The 14,598-nt window shown below is 37.8% G+C and overlaps 1 protein-coding gene across 1 annotated transcript; it reads right to left on the bottom strand.

The window, feature by feature from the left end:
- Positions 1–8,239: 8,239 nt before the first annotated feature.
- LOC129975066 (uncharacterized) lies at positions 8,240–9,481 on the bottom strand. The gene has a single exon (XM_056087953.1). The coding sequence runs from the start codon at positions 9,479–9,481 to the stop codon at positions 8,240–8,242; it is 1,242 nt and encodes a 413-aa protein (XP_055943928.1).
- Positions 9,482–14,598: the final 5,117 nt, after the last annotated feature.

Genomic DNA, 14,598 nt, shown 5'->3' with positions numbered 1-14,598 from the left:
TCTTCTGGCACTTGAAACAGACATCCGCCTCTCTTTTTTACAAAGAAAACACTTAGTAGCCATATTTTTCGACATCGAAAAGGCATATGATCGGACCTGGCGATACGGGATTTTGAAAGATTTGCATGATCATGGACTAAGAGGAAACCTACCTATTTTTATAAGGAATTTTTTGAAACTCAGGAAATTTCAAGTTAAAGTGCATTCCGAATTTTCAGACTTCTTCATCCAAGAGGAAGGTGTCCCTCAGGGCAGCGTTTTAAGTGTGACGCTTTTCATTTTAAAAATGAATAGTATTCTAAGACAACTATCGCCTACTGTGAAGGGCCATTTATACGTTGACGACCTCTACATTTCATGTACGGGGATAAATATGAATTTTATACAACGACAGTTGCAGATTGCAGTTAATAGTATCACAGAATGGTGCAATAATAATGGTTTTAATATTTCTACATCAAAAACTGCGGGAGTTCACTTTTGCCGTAAAAGAAATTTACACTCTAACCCAGAAATCAAATTAAATGAGGAAATCATTCCATTTTTAGACGAGATCCGCTTCTTAGGTGTAATCTTTGACAAAAAGCTAACCTTTCTCCCTCATGTAAAATCATTACGGAAAAAATGCGAAAAATCTTTGAATATTGTAAAAGTCTTGTCATCTACATCTTGGGGAGCCGATAGAGACTCTTTGATAAAAATATATAAAGCCACGGTGCTCTCTAAGTTGGATTACGGCAGCGAAATTTATGGATCTGCCAGAAAAAGTGTTTTAATTAAACTGGACCCTGTTCATCACACAGCACTCAGACTTTGTTCTGGAGCATTTAGGACATCCCCTGTGAAAAGCCTTTATATCGAATGTTACGAACCTTCCCTTGATGTAAGAAGACGAATGCTGTCTTTGAATTATTATTTTAGAATTCAGTCAAACATGAATCATCCATTTTATGATTTTAAACTTCGCCCTTACTTAGTTAGACTGCAAGAGGCTAGAAAGTCGTCCGTACCAGTGTTTTTTACAAGAGTCCAAAACTTCCTTTCAGAAAATCTACTTAACCTACACGTTACCCCACAGATGGTAAACGACTTTCCACCTTGGAAAAATCTTAATATGCAATTTTTAAACCCATTCAACACTTTTAGCAAATCTGAGACAACAGAAGTTATTTATCAGCAAATTTTCCTTGAACACAGACAGCAATACAAAGACTTTCTTCCAATTTATACCGATGGGTCAAAACCGTCTAATCATGTCTCTTTCGCTGTTGTCTTACCAGATACAGTCATTTCTTTTACACTTCATTCCTTTTGTTCAATTTTTACGGCAGAAATAACTGCGGTTTTATATGCATTAGAAGAAATTTCAGAGAGACAAGCAAAAAAGTTTATTATTTATACCGACTCTCTATGTGTGTTACAATCGCTAAAATCATTTTATCTTCATCGTCATAATCATCCTTTGGTTTTCAAAATTCTAGATATTTTTAACAAACTGACTTCTCGGGATTTTATTATTCTATTCTGTTGGGTACCCTCTCATGTAGGAATTCTGGGCAATGAGGAGGCAGACAAGGCTGCTAAATTGGCAAGTATTCCAGCGGTCAAATCTATTCCTGTAAGCGACTTAAATAAACACACTAAAAGGCTTCTTTATTCCAAATGGCAAGCTCAGTGGGACCTTGAAACTAACAATAAACTACATACTATTAAACCTCATGTACAACCGTGGTCTTCATTACCCAATCGGAAAGCAGACACAGTATTAACCCGTTTACGTATTGGGCATACGAGATTCACCCATCGCCACTTGTTACTAGGTGAACAACCACCTCTATGTTCCCAGTGTGACTGTCAAATGTCTGTCCAACATATATTGTCGGAATGTCCAAATTTCAATGCTCAACGATTGCACTTCTTTCAAAATACGAATACTCCATTACCTTTCTTGCTTGGTAAGACTCCACATGTTCAAATTTTTGCATTTTTGAAATCAATAGGTTTTTATCCACATATTTAAGTTTTCTTCATCTTTCTCAAAAGTTGTTTTTTATAGCTGAAATTTTATAATTTAATCCTGAAAAACACAGTTTGGCGCAGTATAGCCAATATCATGGCTCTTGTGCCAATAAAATCCACAAATTCAATTGTAAGAAATTCCTTATATTTAGTATTAACTTACAAAGTTACTTCATGTTGTAGAAATTTTATATCTCATTATAAATGTTAGTGTTAGCTAACGTCCAACAGATAACATTTTACAATCACAAATTAATAATATGCTTCAAATTTCTAATATTTTCTTGATCTATGTTTAGTTGTTTTGTTATGTGGCACAAAAACTAAATTTGTTTAATATTAAGTCTGAATAATTCACAAAAATTCCATACCCAAAAATGCAACCCTTTTTTTCATTACAGGAAATTTTATTTACTATTAATTTACCAAGTTACTTCATATTGCATTAATTTTATACCTCACTATAAATGTTAGTGTTAGCTAATCTTCAATAGACAACAATACTCAAAAATGCAACATTTCTTTCACTTACACGAAATCTCTTTTATTTACTATTAACATACAAAGCTACTTCGTGCTGTAGAAATTTTATACCTCATTATAACTGTTAAGAGTTAGCTAATGTCTAATAGGATTGGATTGGATATTGGTGTTTATTGGCGCAAGAGCCATATCTGACTATACTGCGCCAGACATATGGTTAAAATATAGTCTTAGACTTTACGTCCACCAGCTGATTAAATAAAACTGATAAAATTGCAAAGCAGTAACTCTTAAAATTGTAAACAAGGTAAAACCAACAAAGTTAAATGTTAAATACAATGGTAAAATCCAGTTGCTTTTAAAAATTTAAAAAGATTTTTGTGGGGACGTTCCCCCACGAGCATTTGCATGTCCACTGTTGAAGCACAGAAAAAACGTAAACGATAATAATTAGGTTTGGTTTGGTTGGTTTGGTTTAGTGGCGCAAAAGCCATATTTGGCCATGCTGCGCCAAACACATGACTTATCTTGATTTACATTGTTCCAACTAAGACACACACACACATAAGAAAAAATTAAAAAACAAACTCAAAGGAGCTTATCAATTCCAATGTCATGTAAAAACAAAAACAAATTTGGATGGGAATTATCTCCCAGCAAGTCTTTTAATTCAATGTTATTTTTGCCAAAATGGTTTCGTCTAAATGTATTAAAACTAGGGCATTGCACCAAAATATGCTTAATGGTTAAAAGACAATGACAGGAGGAACATGTAGGCGCTGGTCCTGAGTTGAGAAGATGTTTGTGCGTTAATCTGGTGTGTCCGATTTTAAGATGATTTAATAAAATTGATTGCCTTCGGCTTAAATTATTATTTTTTGTAGATCTTACCAAGGGCTGAACTTCGTGTAGCTTATTTTTATGTTGCTGGTCCCAAACATTTTGCCATCTTTTCGCAAGCTGATTTTTTATAGCTTGCAAAGCATCATTTAAAGGAACAAAATTTTCAATTAATGCTGTACACCTTCTTGCAGCATTATCTACTCTTTCATTTCCCTGAATTCCCGAGTGCCCAGGAATCCAACAAAATATTATCTGTATACCCTTCTCTGATAAATAATGATAATAGTCTACACATTTCACCACTATTGGGTGACTTGAAGGAGAAACATTTTTGAGAGCTTCGATTGCACTTTTGGAGTCTGTGTATAAAATATTTCTTTTATAACCCTTTTCTGCTATTTTTATCAGAGCCCTGTATATAGCGTAAATTTCCGATGTGAAAACGGAGCAAAAACTGTGCAATTTTTCTGAGAATATCTCATGCCTTAGCATTACAGCCGCACCCACATTGTTACCAGCTTTGGATCCATCTGTAAAAACAGCTTCATAATTAGAAAATTGTTGTCTGTGAGCGTTAAAAATGGACTGATAAATGAAATTTAATGTTGTCGGCTTACGCCATTTTTCAAAAGCATCAATAAAATTTATAATTGTATTTTTCCATGGAGGAATTTCGTCCGATTTATTTAGGACTGGGAAGTCTTCTATTCCTAGATCTCTGAAAATTTGCCCGATCCTGAAACCAAAAGTGGGAGTGAATGATGATCTCAATGCGAATAATGAACTATGGATGGGATTTATGACTTTATAATGTAATGGATGAGGTTGGTTGGTTGGTTTGTGAGGTTTACTGGCGCAAAAGCCACATTTGGCCATACTGCGCCAATCAAATGGTAAAATTATAAAAGATATACTGAACCAACAAATGAGTGTTTTAAAAAAGTGTGCAAAGATAAAACTGCATAATTTAAAAGGTTATCTTGGTATGGTATGGTATGATATGGTTTTTTGGCACAAGGTCCAATTTAGGACAAGCTGCGCCATTCACAAGGATTTTTAAACAGTTCCATTATAAAATGTGTAGATAAAAGAAAGATGCATTGTAAAACGTCAAAAGTTAAGAAGATATACGATATATAATGATTTGACACAAGAATCAAAATAAATCTCAATTTTAAATACTATGAAAAAAACCAATGGCTTTTAAAAAGTCAAAAAGTTTTGAGTGAGGTTTCTCACCCACTAAGTGCTGTAAATTTAAAATGGGCGAATGGAAGTAAGTTAAACGATCAGAAGTAAAATTAGGGCATTGAGTAAGAATGTGTGCAATTGAATTGACTACTCCACAGTTCGTACAATGAGGGACTCGTTCACCAAACAGTAAATGTCTATGTGTATATCTTGTGTGCCCAATGCGTAGACGAATTAATTTTACATCTGCGCATCGATTTTGTAAAACTGACCACATATTTATTTTTGGTTGAATAGCATGTAGTTTGTTATCAACCTGCGTGTCCCAAACTTTCTGCCACTCCTCATAGATATATCGTTTGATATATCCCGAAATATCACAGAAGGGAACACGAAATTCAAGAGGAATTGAAGCGAATTTTGCAGCCTGATCTGCAAGCTCATTGCCATAGATTCCAACGTGACTTGGTACCCAGCAGAAAATTACGTCGAAGTCTCTTTTCATCAGTACTGACAGTTGTTCCATGATTTGTGCAACAATCGGATGACAAGAATAATCAAAATTTTGCAATTGTTGCAAAACGCTCATGTTGTCGGTATATATGCAAAATTTACGAGAGTCAGATGAGGAAATACTTTGTAGCGCAAATAAAATAGCAGTTGCTTCTGCCGTATACACTGAGCAATATTTGGGGAGAGTATGGTTATAAGTAGCGTTATCTGAAATAACACCGAAACCGACATGATTCATCGTTTTTGAACCATCAGTAAAGATTGTTTTATAGTTGTTATACTGGGCACGATGTTCAAGGAATATTCGCTGAAGCGAGTGTGCATCAATATGAGATTTTTTGAAATCAAGGAATGGGTTTATATGAGCAATACATGGTGTATTCCAGGGAGGAAAGCAGAAATGGTCAATAGATAATATTCTTACTTCGGAAAGTTGTGTGCCAGAAGTGAAAGATTTCATGCGTTCATAAAACGGACGGATAGCTCTCGGACGAGCATTATAAAGTCGTTCTAAGAATTGACTGAGAGTGGTGTAAATTAAAGGATGCTTAGGTATGGATGAAATTTTAAAATAATATTGCAATGACAATTTCTGGCGACGCAGAGAGAGTGGAAGTTGATGGCACGTCACATATAAGCTTTGCACTGGGGATGTGCGGAAAGCTCCAGAGCAAATCCTCAGGGCAGAATGATGGATTGTATCAAGTTTCTTCAAAGCAGTATTGCTGGTAGAGCCATATGCTATACAACCGTAGTCTATTCGGGATAGAATCAGAGCTTCATAAACTCGGAGTAATGATGTCCTATCAGCCCCCCAAGATGTGTTGGAGAGAACCTTCAGAATATTTAGCATTTTCCCACATTTCTTTCGTAGAAAGCAGATGTGAGGATGGAAAGAAAGCTTTCGATCAAAAATTACCCCGAGAAAACGAACTTCTGGGACCACAGGAAGAACTCTGTTGCTTATATAAACTTCTGGTTCAGGGTGAAGACTACGTTTTCTACAAAAATGGACGCAACAACTTTTACTTGATGAAACTTTGTATCCATTCTGATCACACCATTTGACAAGACTATTCACAGCAGTCTGCAGCTGCCTTTCAATCAGTCTCATGTTTGATCCCTGGCAAGAAATTTGTAAATCATCTACATACAATGTGCCTAAAACTGATGAAGGAAGTATTAAAAGAACTTTAGAAATGTGGATGATAAAAAGGGTAACGCTTAATACGCTACCCTGAGGAACGCCTTCCATTTGAATAAAAGAATCGGATAACGTCGATCCAACACGGACCTTAAAAACACGGTGAGATAAAAAATTTTCAATAAAAAGCGGCAATTGGCCTCGAAACCCAAACTGAAAGAGGGTTCGAAGTATCCCATAACGCTAAGTCTGATCATATGCCTTTTCAATATCTATGAATATCGATACCAAATGATTTCTGCGCACAAATGCATTACGGATTTCCGTCTCCAGCTGTAGAATATTGTCCAGAGTAGATCTACCTCTGCGAAATCCACTTTGATGTAATGGTATGAGTTTTTCCGATTCCAGTTGATGGATCAGTCGAAAATTGACCATTCTTTCAAATGTTTTGCTTAGACAGCTCGTAAGTGCAATGGGGCGATAGTTTGAAGGATCTGTCGGATCTTTCCCTGGTTTCAAAACTGGAATGATAATAGCTTCCTGCCATTGCGATGGAAAAATTCCTTCATTCCAGATTCTGTTATAAAGGCGAAGAATGTTGTAAAGCGAAGGAACACTTAAGTGACGAAGCATGTGGTATGAAATTTTATCAGGTCCCGGGCTGGTATTATTAGATTTGGAAAGTGCCTTTTGCAGTTCACACATATCGAATTCAGAGTTATATGGGAGGGTATGGCGTACTTTAAAGTTAATTGGTTGTCGCTCAGCACAGTTTATGTTTAAAAAGGTAGGATTATAGCTATCTGAGCTAGCCACTTTGGAAAATGTTTCACCAATAATATTTGCAATGTCACGTGGTGATGAGTATGTGAAAGAATTCTTTTTTAAAATAGAAAAGGTAAATTCCTGATACATACCGTTGGCAGCCTTTACTTTTTTCCATAAAATTTTACTAGAAATATTGGATCTAATACTAGAGACATATCGAATCCAATATTCTCTCTGACTACGTCTTCGTATTTTGCGAGCATATGCCTTTGCATATTTGAATGCAACGAGATTTTCTGTTGTCGGGCGCCTTCGAAAAATGTCCCATCGCTTACTTTGCGCCTTCTGTGCTTCACGGCAGGCATTATTCCACCAAGGTTTTGAAAGTTTATGAGGTCTGGTAGAACTTTTCGGGATTGCAGTATCAGCGGCATATAATATGATTTCAGTTATTTGTTTAACTGCCTCTGAGATATCCAAACAATTAACCATTGCCTCAGTGATTGTCGCCAACTGCTGAAAGCTGTCCCAATCTGCCCGTTGGAATAAGTAGACAGATGGTCGTTGTGCCATCCTAACACTATCAGCAAGGTCAATCAAAATTGGAAAGTGGTCACTATTGAGAAGATCTGCTCCAACGGAAAAATTTAAAAGTGGGAGCAATATTGGAGAACATATAGCAAGGTCTAATGAGTGGAATGAACGAGTGGGCTCGTGAAAATATGTCTTTTCATCACCATTTAACAGGCAGAGATTATAATCGTGAATCAATTGTTCAATTTGCTGGCCACGAGGGTTAGTATCTTCATTTCCCCATAGGACGCTATGTCCGTTAAAATCACCAAGCAATATAAAAGGAACAGGAAGTTGATCTATTAAGGAATTTAATTCTTCTTGTGAAATCACTTCACGTGGAGGTAGATATATGCAGCAAACTGTTACGAGTCTCTTTATGTGGATTTGAACAGCAACAGCCTGTAAATTGGTATGAAGAATAAGATGTGTGCTGGGGTAGAGGTTGGCAGTGAAAATGCAAATACCTCCCGAAACACTAACATTTGAATTTGCATTCGCATCTCTCCGTACACAGCTGTATCCTCTAATTTTAGAAATTATTGAGGGTTTTAAATATGTCTCTTGTAAGGCAACACAGGCAGGCTTGTATTCATTTAAAATCGATTTTATTTCGACAGTTTTAGAACGATACCCACGACAATTCCATGAAATGAAACCAGACATAAAAATAACTAAAAAACAAAGGAAGAATTGAAAAAGCTACGTATGGCCTCCTGGGGGCGATTTATTAGGAAAATGTTGATCCATTTCTACATCAGAGATATCAGATGTAGATGGACAAATTGATAGAACAGAATCTGAAGTAGTAGGGATATCTGGAGGTTTAGGAGGGATCTCAGTGTCAGATCTTTTGGCACTTGGAGATTTTGCTTTCTTGCGTTTCTTCTTAGGGAAACGAGCCAAAGAAAATTCAGAATCTTTGGATTGAGAAAGAGGTGGAGAATTTTTTGTCGAAGTAGAAGCTTGATTTCGGCTGGTTTCAGTTTTTTGAAAGTTATTGATCTTAACTGATTCCTGAGCCAAATGTTTACAAGAACACGTGTTCGTAGTTATAATGTCTGTAATCTCTGTCTGAGAGCCAGTACATTTTAATGTTGATTTCATGGCTCCACTATAAGAAAGGCCAGGTTTAGGTGTCCTGTCTAAAACAAACTTTCTCGCTTCTGCATAGGTGATATTTCTTTTAACTTTCAGGCTTTGGATTTCTTTCTCCATCTTCCATTTAGGACAATCACGAGAATAAGCAGGGTGGGGTCCAGAGCAGTTTAAACATTTCAAAGCTTGAGAGCTACAAACTGACGTTTCATGGTCATCAGCTGAGCATTTAGCACATCTAATGCTGCCACGGCAAGTTCCCTGTGAATGTCCGAATCTCTGACATTTGAAGCAACGCAGAGGATTAGGAACATAAGGTTTAACTTTGGATTGTACGTAGCCAGCTCGTATAAATTTCGGAAGTTCTGGACTACTGAAGGTCAGAATGACATGTTTTGTTGGAATCAATGTGCCGTTGCGTTTAATTTTTATACGATGAGCTGCACAAACTTTTTGAGAACGTAATTCCTGAACGAGTTCAGTCTCTGAACAATCAAAAAGATCTATATCAGAGATGACCCCTCTAGAAAAATTCAGCGTCCTGTGAGGAGTTACCTCTACAGGGAAGTCTCCAAGTTTTGTTAATTTCTGTATAGCAGCAATCTGAGCTTTTGATGAGGTCTCAATTAAAAGATCCCCAGATGGAAGTTTTTTTGTAGATTTAACATCACCAATAAATGAAGTGATCAATTTTTGAACTAGAAAAGGTGAAACTTTATGAAAGGTCTTTGGTGTGTGTAAGATTAGAAATCTAGTATCTTCGGTGATAGGAAAACGTGGCGAAGTGTCTGAAAAACCCATGCAAAAAGGGACAAAAATTCGAGCTCCGACGGCACCGCCCACCATGGAGCCCAACAAGGGAAGGCAGCCACCGGCTCTGGTTGCCTCCAGCCTCGGCGCTTACCCTGATGCTAGCCAGAACTTATACGCTAAGGGCCACTTCCAGGAACGTCTACCACCCTTAACGCAGAGCCCCAGAAGGTGACCCCTTCGCTTGATCCCCTTGAGCAGACCAGCCAAATGGTTGGGATACCAGCCGATTGATACACCGGAGACCGTAATGTACCACCCGTCTAATGGGTCGCCACGCACGGCAAACACGTGGGGTTTTCGGCTGTCCATGAGAAGCAAGAAGCAAGAAGCAAACAGAGTGGCGACAGCTTCTCATGGAGAGCTCCCTCGCCTGCCGTCGAGGGAAAGAAAAACACAGCATAAAGCAGAAGGCGTAGGATAGAATAAGCATAAAGGGTTTGGTTTATGGTTTGGTTTATGAATTTTAATGGCACAAGAGCCAATCTTGGCTAAACTGCGCCATACATATGGTTAAAAATAAATCATATCCAGCAACAAGAGTAGTATTTAAAAATTAAAACACAAGTTCAATGAAACTATAAATATAAGAAAATGCCTCAAATATGAAAATAAGATACAACTGGTAAAAAATTACAAAGTTAATAAAAAGAGCGCAATTGAAAAAAGGATTAAGTTTATCCAAGATAAATATTTATCATATACACATAAGAAAGCGAATATCTTTTAAAAAATTAAAAAGTTTTGGGTGGTGTTTTTCACCCACCAAGTCCTGCATAGCCAGAGACGATGACAGGAAAAATAACTCACGATGCGATTTAAAATCTGGACATTCAATAAGAATGTGTTTTACAGTAAAATCTGTACTGCATGTAGGACACATGGGTTTCCTCTCTCCACAAATGAGATGTTTATGACTAAAACGTGTATGTCCTATACGGAGGCGGGTCAATTTAACATCCAACCCCCGGATAGGGAGTACAGGCCATAATCCAATGAAAGGTTTGATGGTATGTAATTTGTTATGAACCTGTTCATTCCAGTTTGTCTGCCAAGTGGAAGAGAGATGAAGAATAAAGAACTTCTTCGCATCACTGTATGGCAGATTTTGTGAAAGAAATGAAGAAGCAGCTTTTGCAGCACAATCTGCTGCCTCATTTCCTGAAATGCCCGAGTGACTCGGTATCCAACAAAATAAAATATTAAATGCCTTATTTCGAAGAAGGCATAAAATGTTCAAAATTTCTAAGGCCACAGGATGCATTTGATTGTCGGGGTGAGAGAGCGTCTCCAAAGCACTCAGACTGTCAGTATAAATAACGAAACTTCGGTTAGTAGATATAGAAATTTCCTGAAGTGCACAGGAAATTGCTATCAGTTCCGCAGTAAAGATAGAAAAACTGGTATGCAAGCGATAGCTCAGTATATCGGATGGAAGTACAATGCCACAACCGACATGCCCATCCGATTTCGAGCCATCTGTAAAAACAGGGATGAAAGATGAATACTGACAGCGATGATAGAAAAACAACTGTTGAAAAACCACAGATGCTGTTGTGGATTTTTCAAATCCCAAGTGAGTGAGTGAGTGAGTGTTTGAGGTTTTATGGCGCAAAAACCAATTTTGGTTATGCTGCGCCAATCAAATGGTAAGAAGCATTGCGAAGATTTCAAAGAAAGTTATTATGATTAAAAACTAGACAAGATTAAAAATTCTAATCGCAAGCCGTTGCATTAAAAAGTTTTTAATAAACATTCAAGAAAAAAGTAGAATTTCATTAATTACCGACACTCGAAATAAAGATTACAAACTGCACAAAACTTAAATAAAATGCAACAAACCAATTGTCTGTAGAAATTTAAAAATATTAGAGTGAGGTTTCTCACCCAGTAGATCACGCATGTCTATAGAAACTGCATTAAAAAACCGTAACCGATGATGATTAAAAGCAGGACAATCGATTAAAATATGACGTACACTTAAGACTGTCTGGCATGTCGTACATGTTGGATGTGGTTCACCAAATAAAAGGTGTTTGTGACTGAAGCGGGTATGACCGATGCGGAGCCGAATTAATTTTACATCAAGCCCACGCACAGGGATGGTAGGCCATAAGCGAATCATTGGTTGGATAGAATATAGCTTATTGGAAATCTGCTGATCCCAAGATCGTTGCCACAACATGCTGACATGGCGTGCAAAAAATGTCTTTGCATCGCTATGTGGAAGTTCTCGGTGAAGAAGAGAGCTTGCCGCTTTTGCTGCAGCATCAGCCTTCTCATTTCCCGGTATTCCGACATGGCTCGGAACCCAGCAGAATAGAATTTTGAACCCTTTGTTTTCAAGGGATTGAAGAAAAACCAGGATTTCCAAAGCAACCGGATGCATTAAATAACTAAAATTGGAAAGAGATTCCAAAGCACTCTTGCTGTCAGTGTAGATGCAAAAGGTGCGTGTACAAGAAGTTGAAATCACTTCAAGGGCGTATATTATTGCAACCAATTCAGCAGTCAAAACAGAGAATGATGTGGGTAAATTATAGCTGTATGTCTGAGTAGGTAAAACAACACCACTACCAACATGACTATTAGATTTTGACCCATCAGTAAATACTTCTGTGTACGAATAATACTGGCTGCGATGATCTTTAAAAAGCTTCTGAAAGATAATAGGGGCTGTTGCGGATTTGTCAAATCCCGTAAATGGGTCCAAAAATGAGAAATTTGGAGTATCCCAAGGTGGGAAATAAAAGAAATTAATATGTTGAATTGTAGTATCAGTAAGTCCCGAATCATTCAGTAGAAGTTTTACTCTCTCACTAAACGGAAGAATGTGAGAGGGCCGTGCATCATATAGTCTCCGAAGACCACTCGGGAGAGACAAGTGACTAACAGGATGTTTCGGAACCGATTGTATTCGGAAATAATATTGTGCTGTTAATTTCTGACGTCGCAGACCTAGAGGCATTTGATTGCAGATAGCATATAAGCTTTCTATGGGTGATGTGCGGAAAGCCCCAGAGCAAATTCTCAGGGCAGAATGATGCACCGTGTCAAGCCTGAGCAGAACAGAAGGGCGTGCAGAACCATACACCATGCACCCGTAATCAATGCGGGATAGAATGACGGCCTGATAAATTCGGAGAAGTGATGGGCGATCAGCACCCCAAGAAGTATTAGACAAAACTTTTAGGATATTCAAGGATTTTTCACACTTCTTCCGAATATGAAGAACATGTGGAAGGAAAGTGAGCTTCCTATCAAAAATTATTCCCAAAAATCGCACATCGTCAACAACGGGAATGGTGTTTCCTCGAATATTAATTACAGGGTCTGGATGCATGTTTCGCTTCCGGCAGAAATGTACACAACGACTCTTTTCTGGAGAAAGAGTGTGCCCGTTCTTTTCACACCAGGAAACTAATTTGTTCACGGCATTCTGCAACTGCCGTTCAATAAAACGCATATTACAGCCTTGAGCTGAAATCTGCAGATCGTCCACATAAAGCGTCCCTTGAACAGATGGAGGAAGCTGACAAATAATTTCACTGAAATGAGTGATGAATAGTGTGACGCTCAGGACACTTCCTTGAGGTACTCCTTCCGCTTGTATAAAAGGTTCAGAATAAAAATTACCGACACGTACACGAAAAATTCGAGATGTTAAAAAGTTCCGAATAAAAATTGGAAGATTTCCTCTAAAATCCAAATTAAAAAGTTTATGAAGAATACCATAACGCCACGTTCGGTCATAGGCCTTTTCAATGTCGAAAAAGATAGACACAAGGTGGTTCCTGCGAACAAAGGCATTTCGAATTTCTGTTTCCAGAAGGACGATGTTATCAAAAGTTGAGCGTCCCCGTCGGAAGCCACTCTGTAACGGCGAAATATATCCATGTTTCTCCAATTCAAACATTAGTCGGGCATTGACCATACGCTCGAGAGTTTTGCACATACAACTAGTCAGAGCGATTGGCCTATAATTCAGAGGGTTGGCAGGATCTTTTCCGGGTTTAAGGATTGGAATCACTATAGCCTCATGCCATTTTGATGGAAACTTTTGTTCAATCCATATTCTGTTAAACAGTTTTAACAAATTGAACAGTGAGACTTCATCCAGATGGCGAAGCATATTATATTTCAAATCCCAAAAATGGATTCAAGAAGGAAAATTCTGGCTTATCCCATGGTGGAAAATAGAAGTGATTAATAGAATTAATTGTGGAATTATTAAGGCCCGAGTCCTGCAGAAGCGTTTCTATTCTCACACTGAACGGTGGAATGCAGGAGGAACGAGCATCATAAATTCTCCTAAGACTTTCTGGAAGGGTTAATTCAGATATAGGGTGCTTCGGAAGAGACTGCGTTCGGAAGTAATATAAGGCGGTAATTTTTTTACGCCTTAAATAGAGGGGCAGTTGGTGGCAGATGTTATACAAGCTTTCTATGGGGGATGTTCGAAAGGCACCGGAGCAGATTCTCAATGCAGAATGATGGATAGTGTCCAGTCTGTGCAAAACACTAGGGCGTGCAGATCCATACACCATGCACCCATAATCAAGACGGGAAAGAATGACTGCCTCGTAAATTCGTAGTAAGGAGGTTCGATCTGCTCCCCAAGAAGTTCTGGAGAGGACCTTCAAGATGTTCAAAGATCGTTCACACTTCTTTCTCAAATACAAAATATGAGGAAGGAAAGTGAGTTTTCGATCGAATATAACCCCCAAAAATCTTATTTCACTCACTATGGGAATAGCAATGTTACGTATGTGAATGATAGGATCGGGATGAATATTACGTTTCCTACAAAAATGGAGGCACCGACTTTTCTCTGGCGAGATGGTGTGTCCATTTTTATCACACCAAGCTACAAGCTTGTTGACAGCATTTTGGAGTTTCTTTTCTATAAGTTGCATATCATTTCCTTCGCATGAAATTTGAAGATCGTCAACATAAAGACTTCCGTTAACAGATGATGGCAAATGATTTAAAATTTGACTAATTTGAATAATAAAGAGAGTGACACTAAGGACACTTCCCTGAGGAACACCCTCAGCCTGAATAAAATAGTTAGAATAAAAGTTTCCCATACGAACTCTAAAAGTGCGATAAGATAAAAAGTTTTTTAAAAATACAGGTAAATTTCCTCTAAA

Source organism: Argiope bruennichi, chromosome 1, assembly GCF_947563725.1.
Source record: "Argiope bruennichi chromosome 1, qqArgBrue1.1, whole genome shotgun sequence".
Classification (NCBI taxonomy): domain Eukaryota; kingdom Metazoa; phylum Arthropoda; class Arachnida; order Araneae; family Araneidae; genus Argiope; species Argiope bruennichi.
Note: the sequence above shows the minus strand (reverse complement) of the source record. Positions and strands in the feature narration are given on the sequence as shown.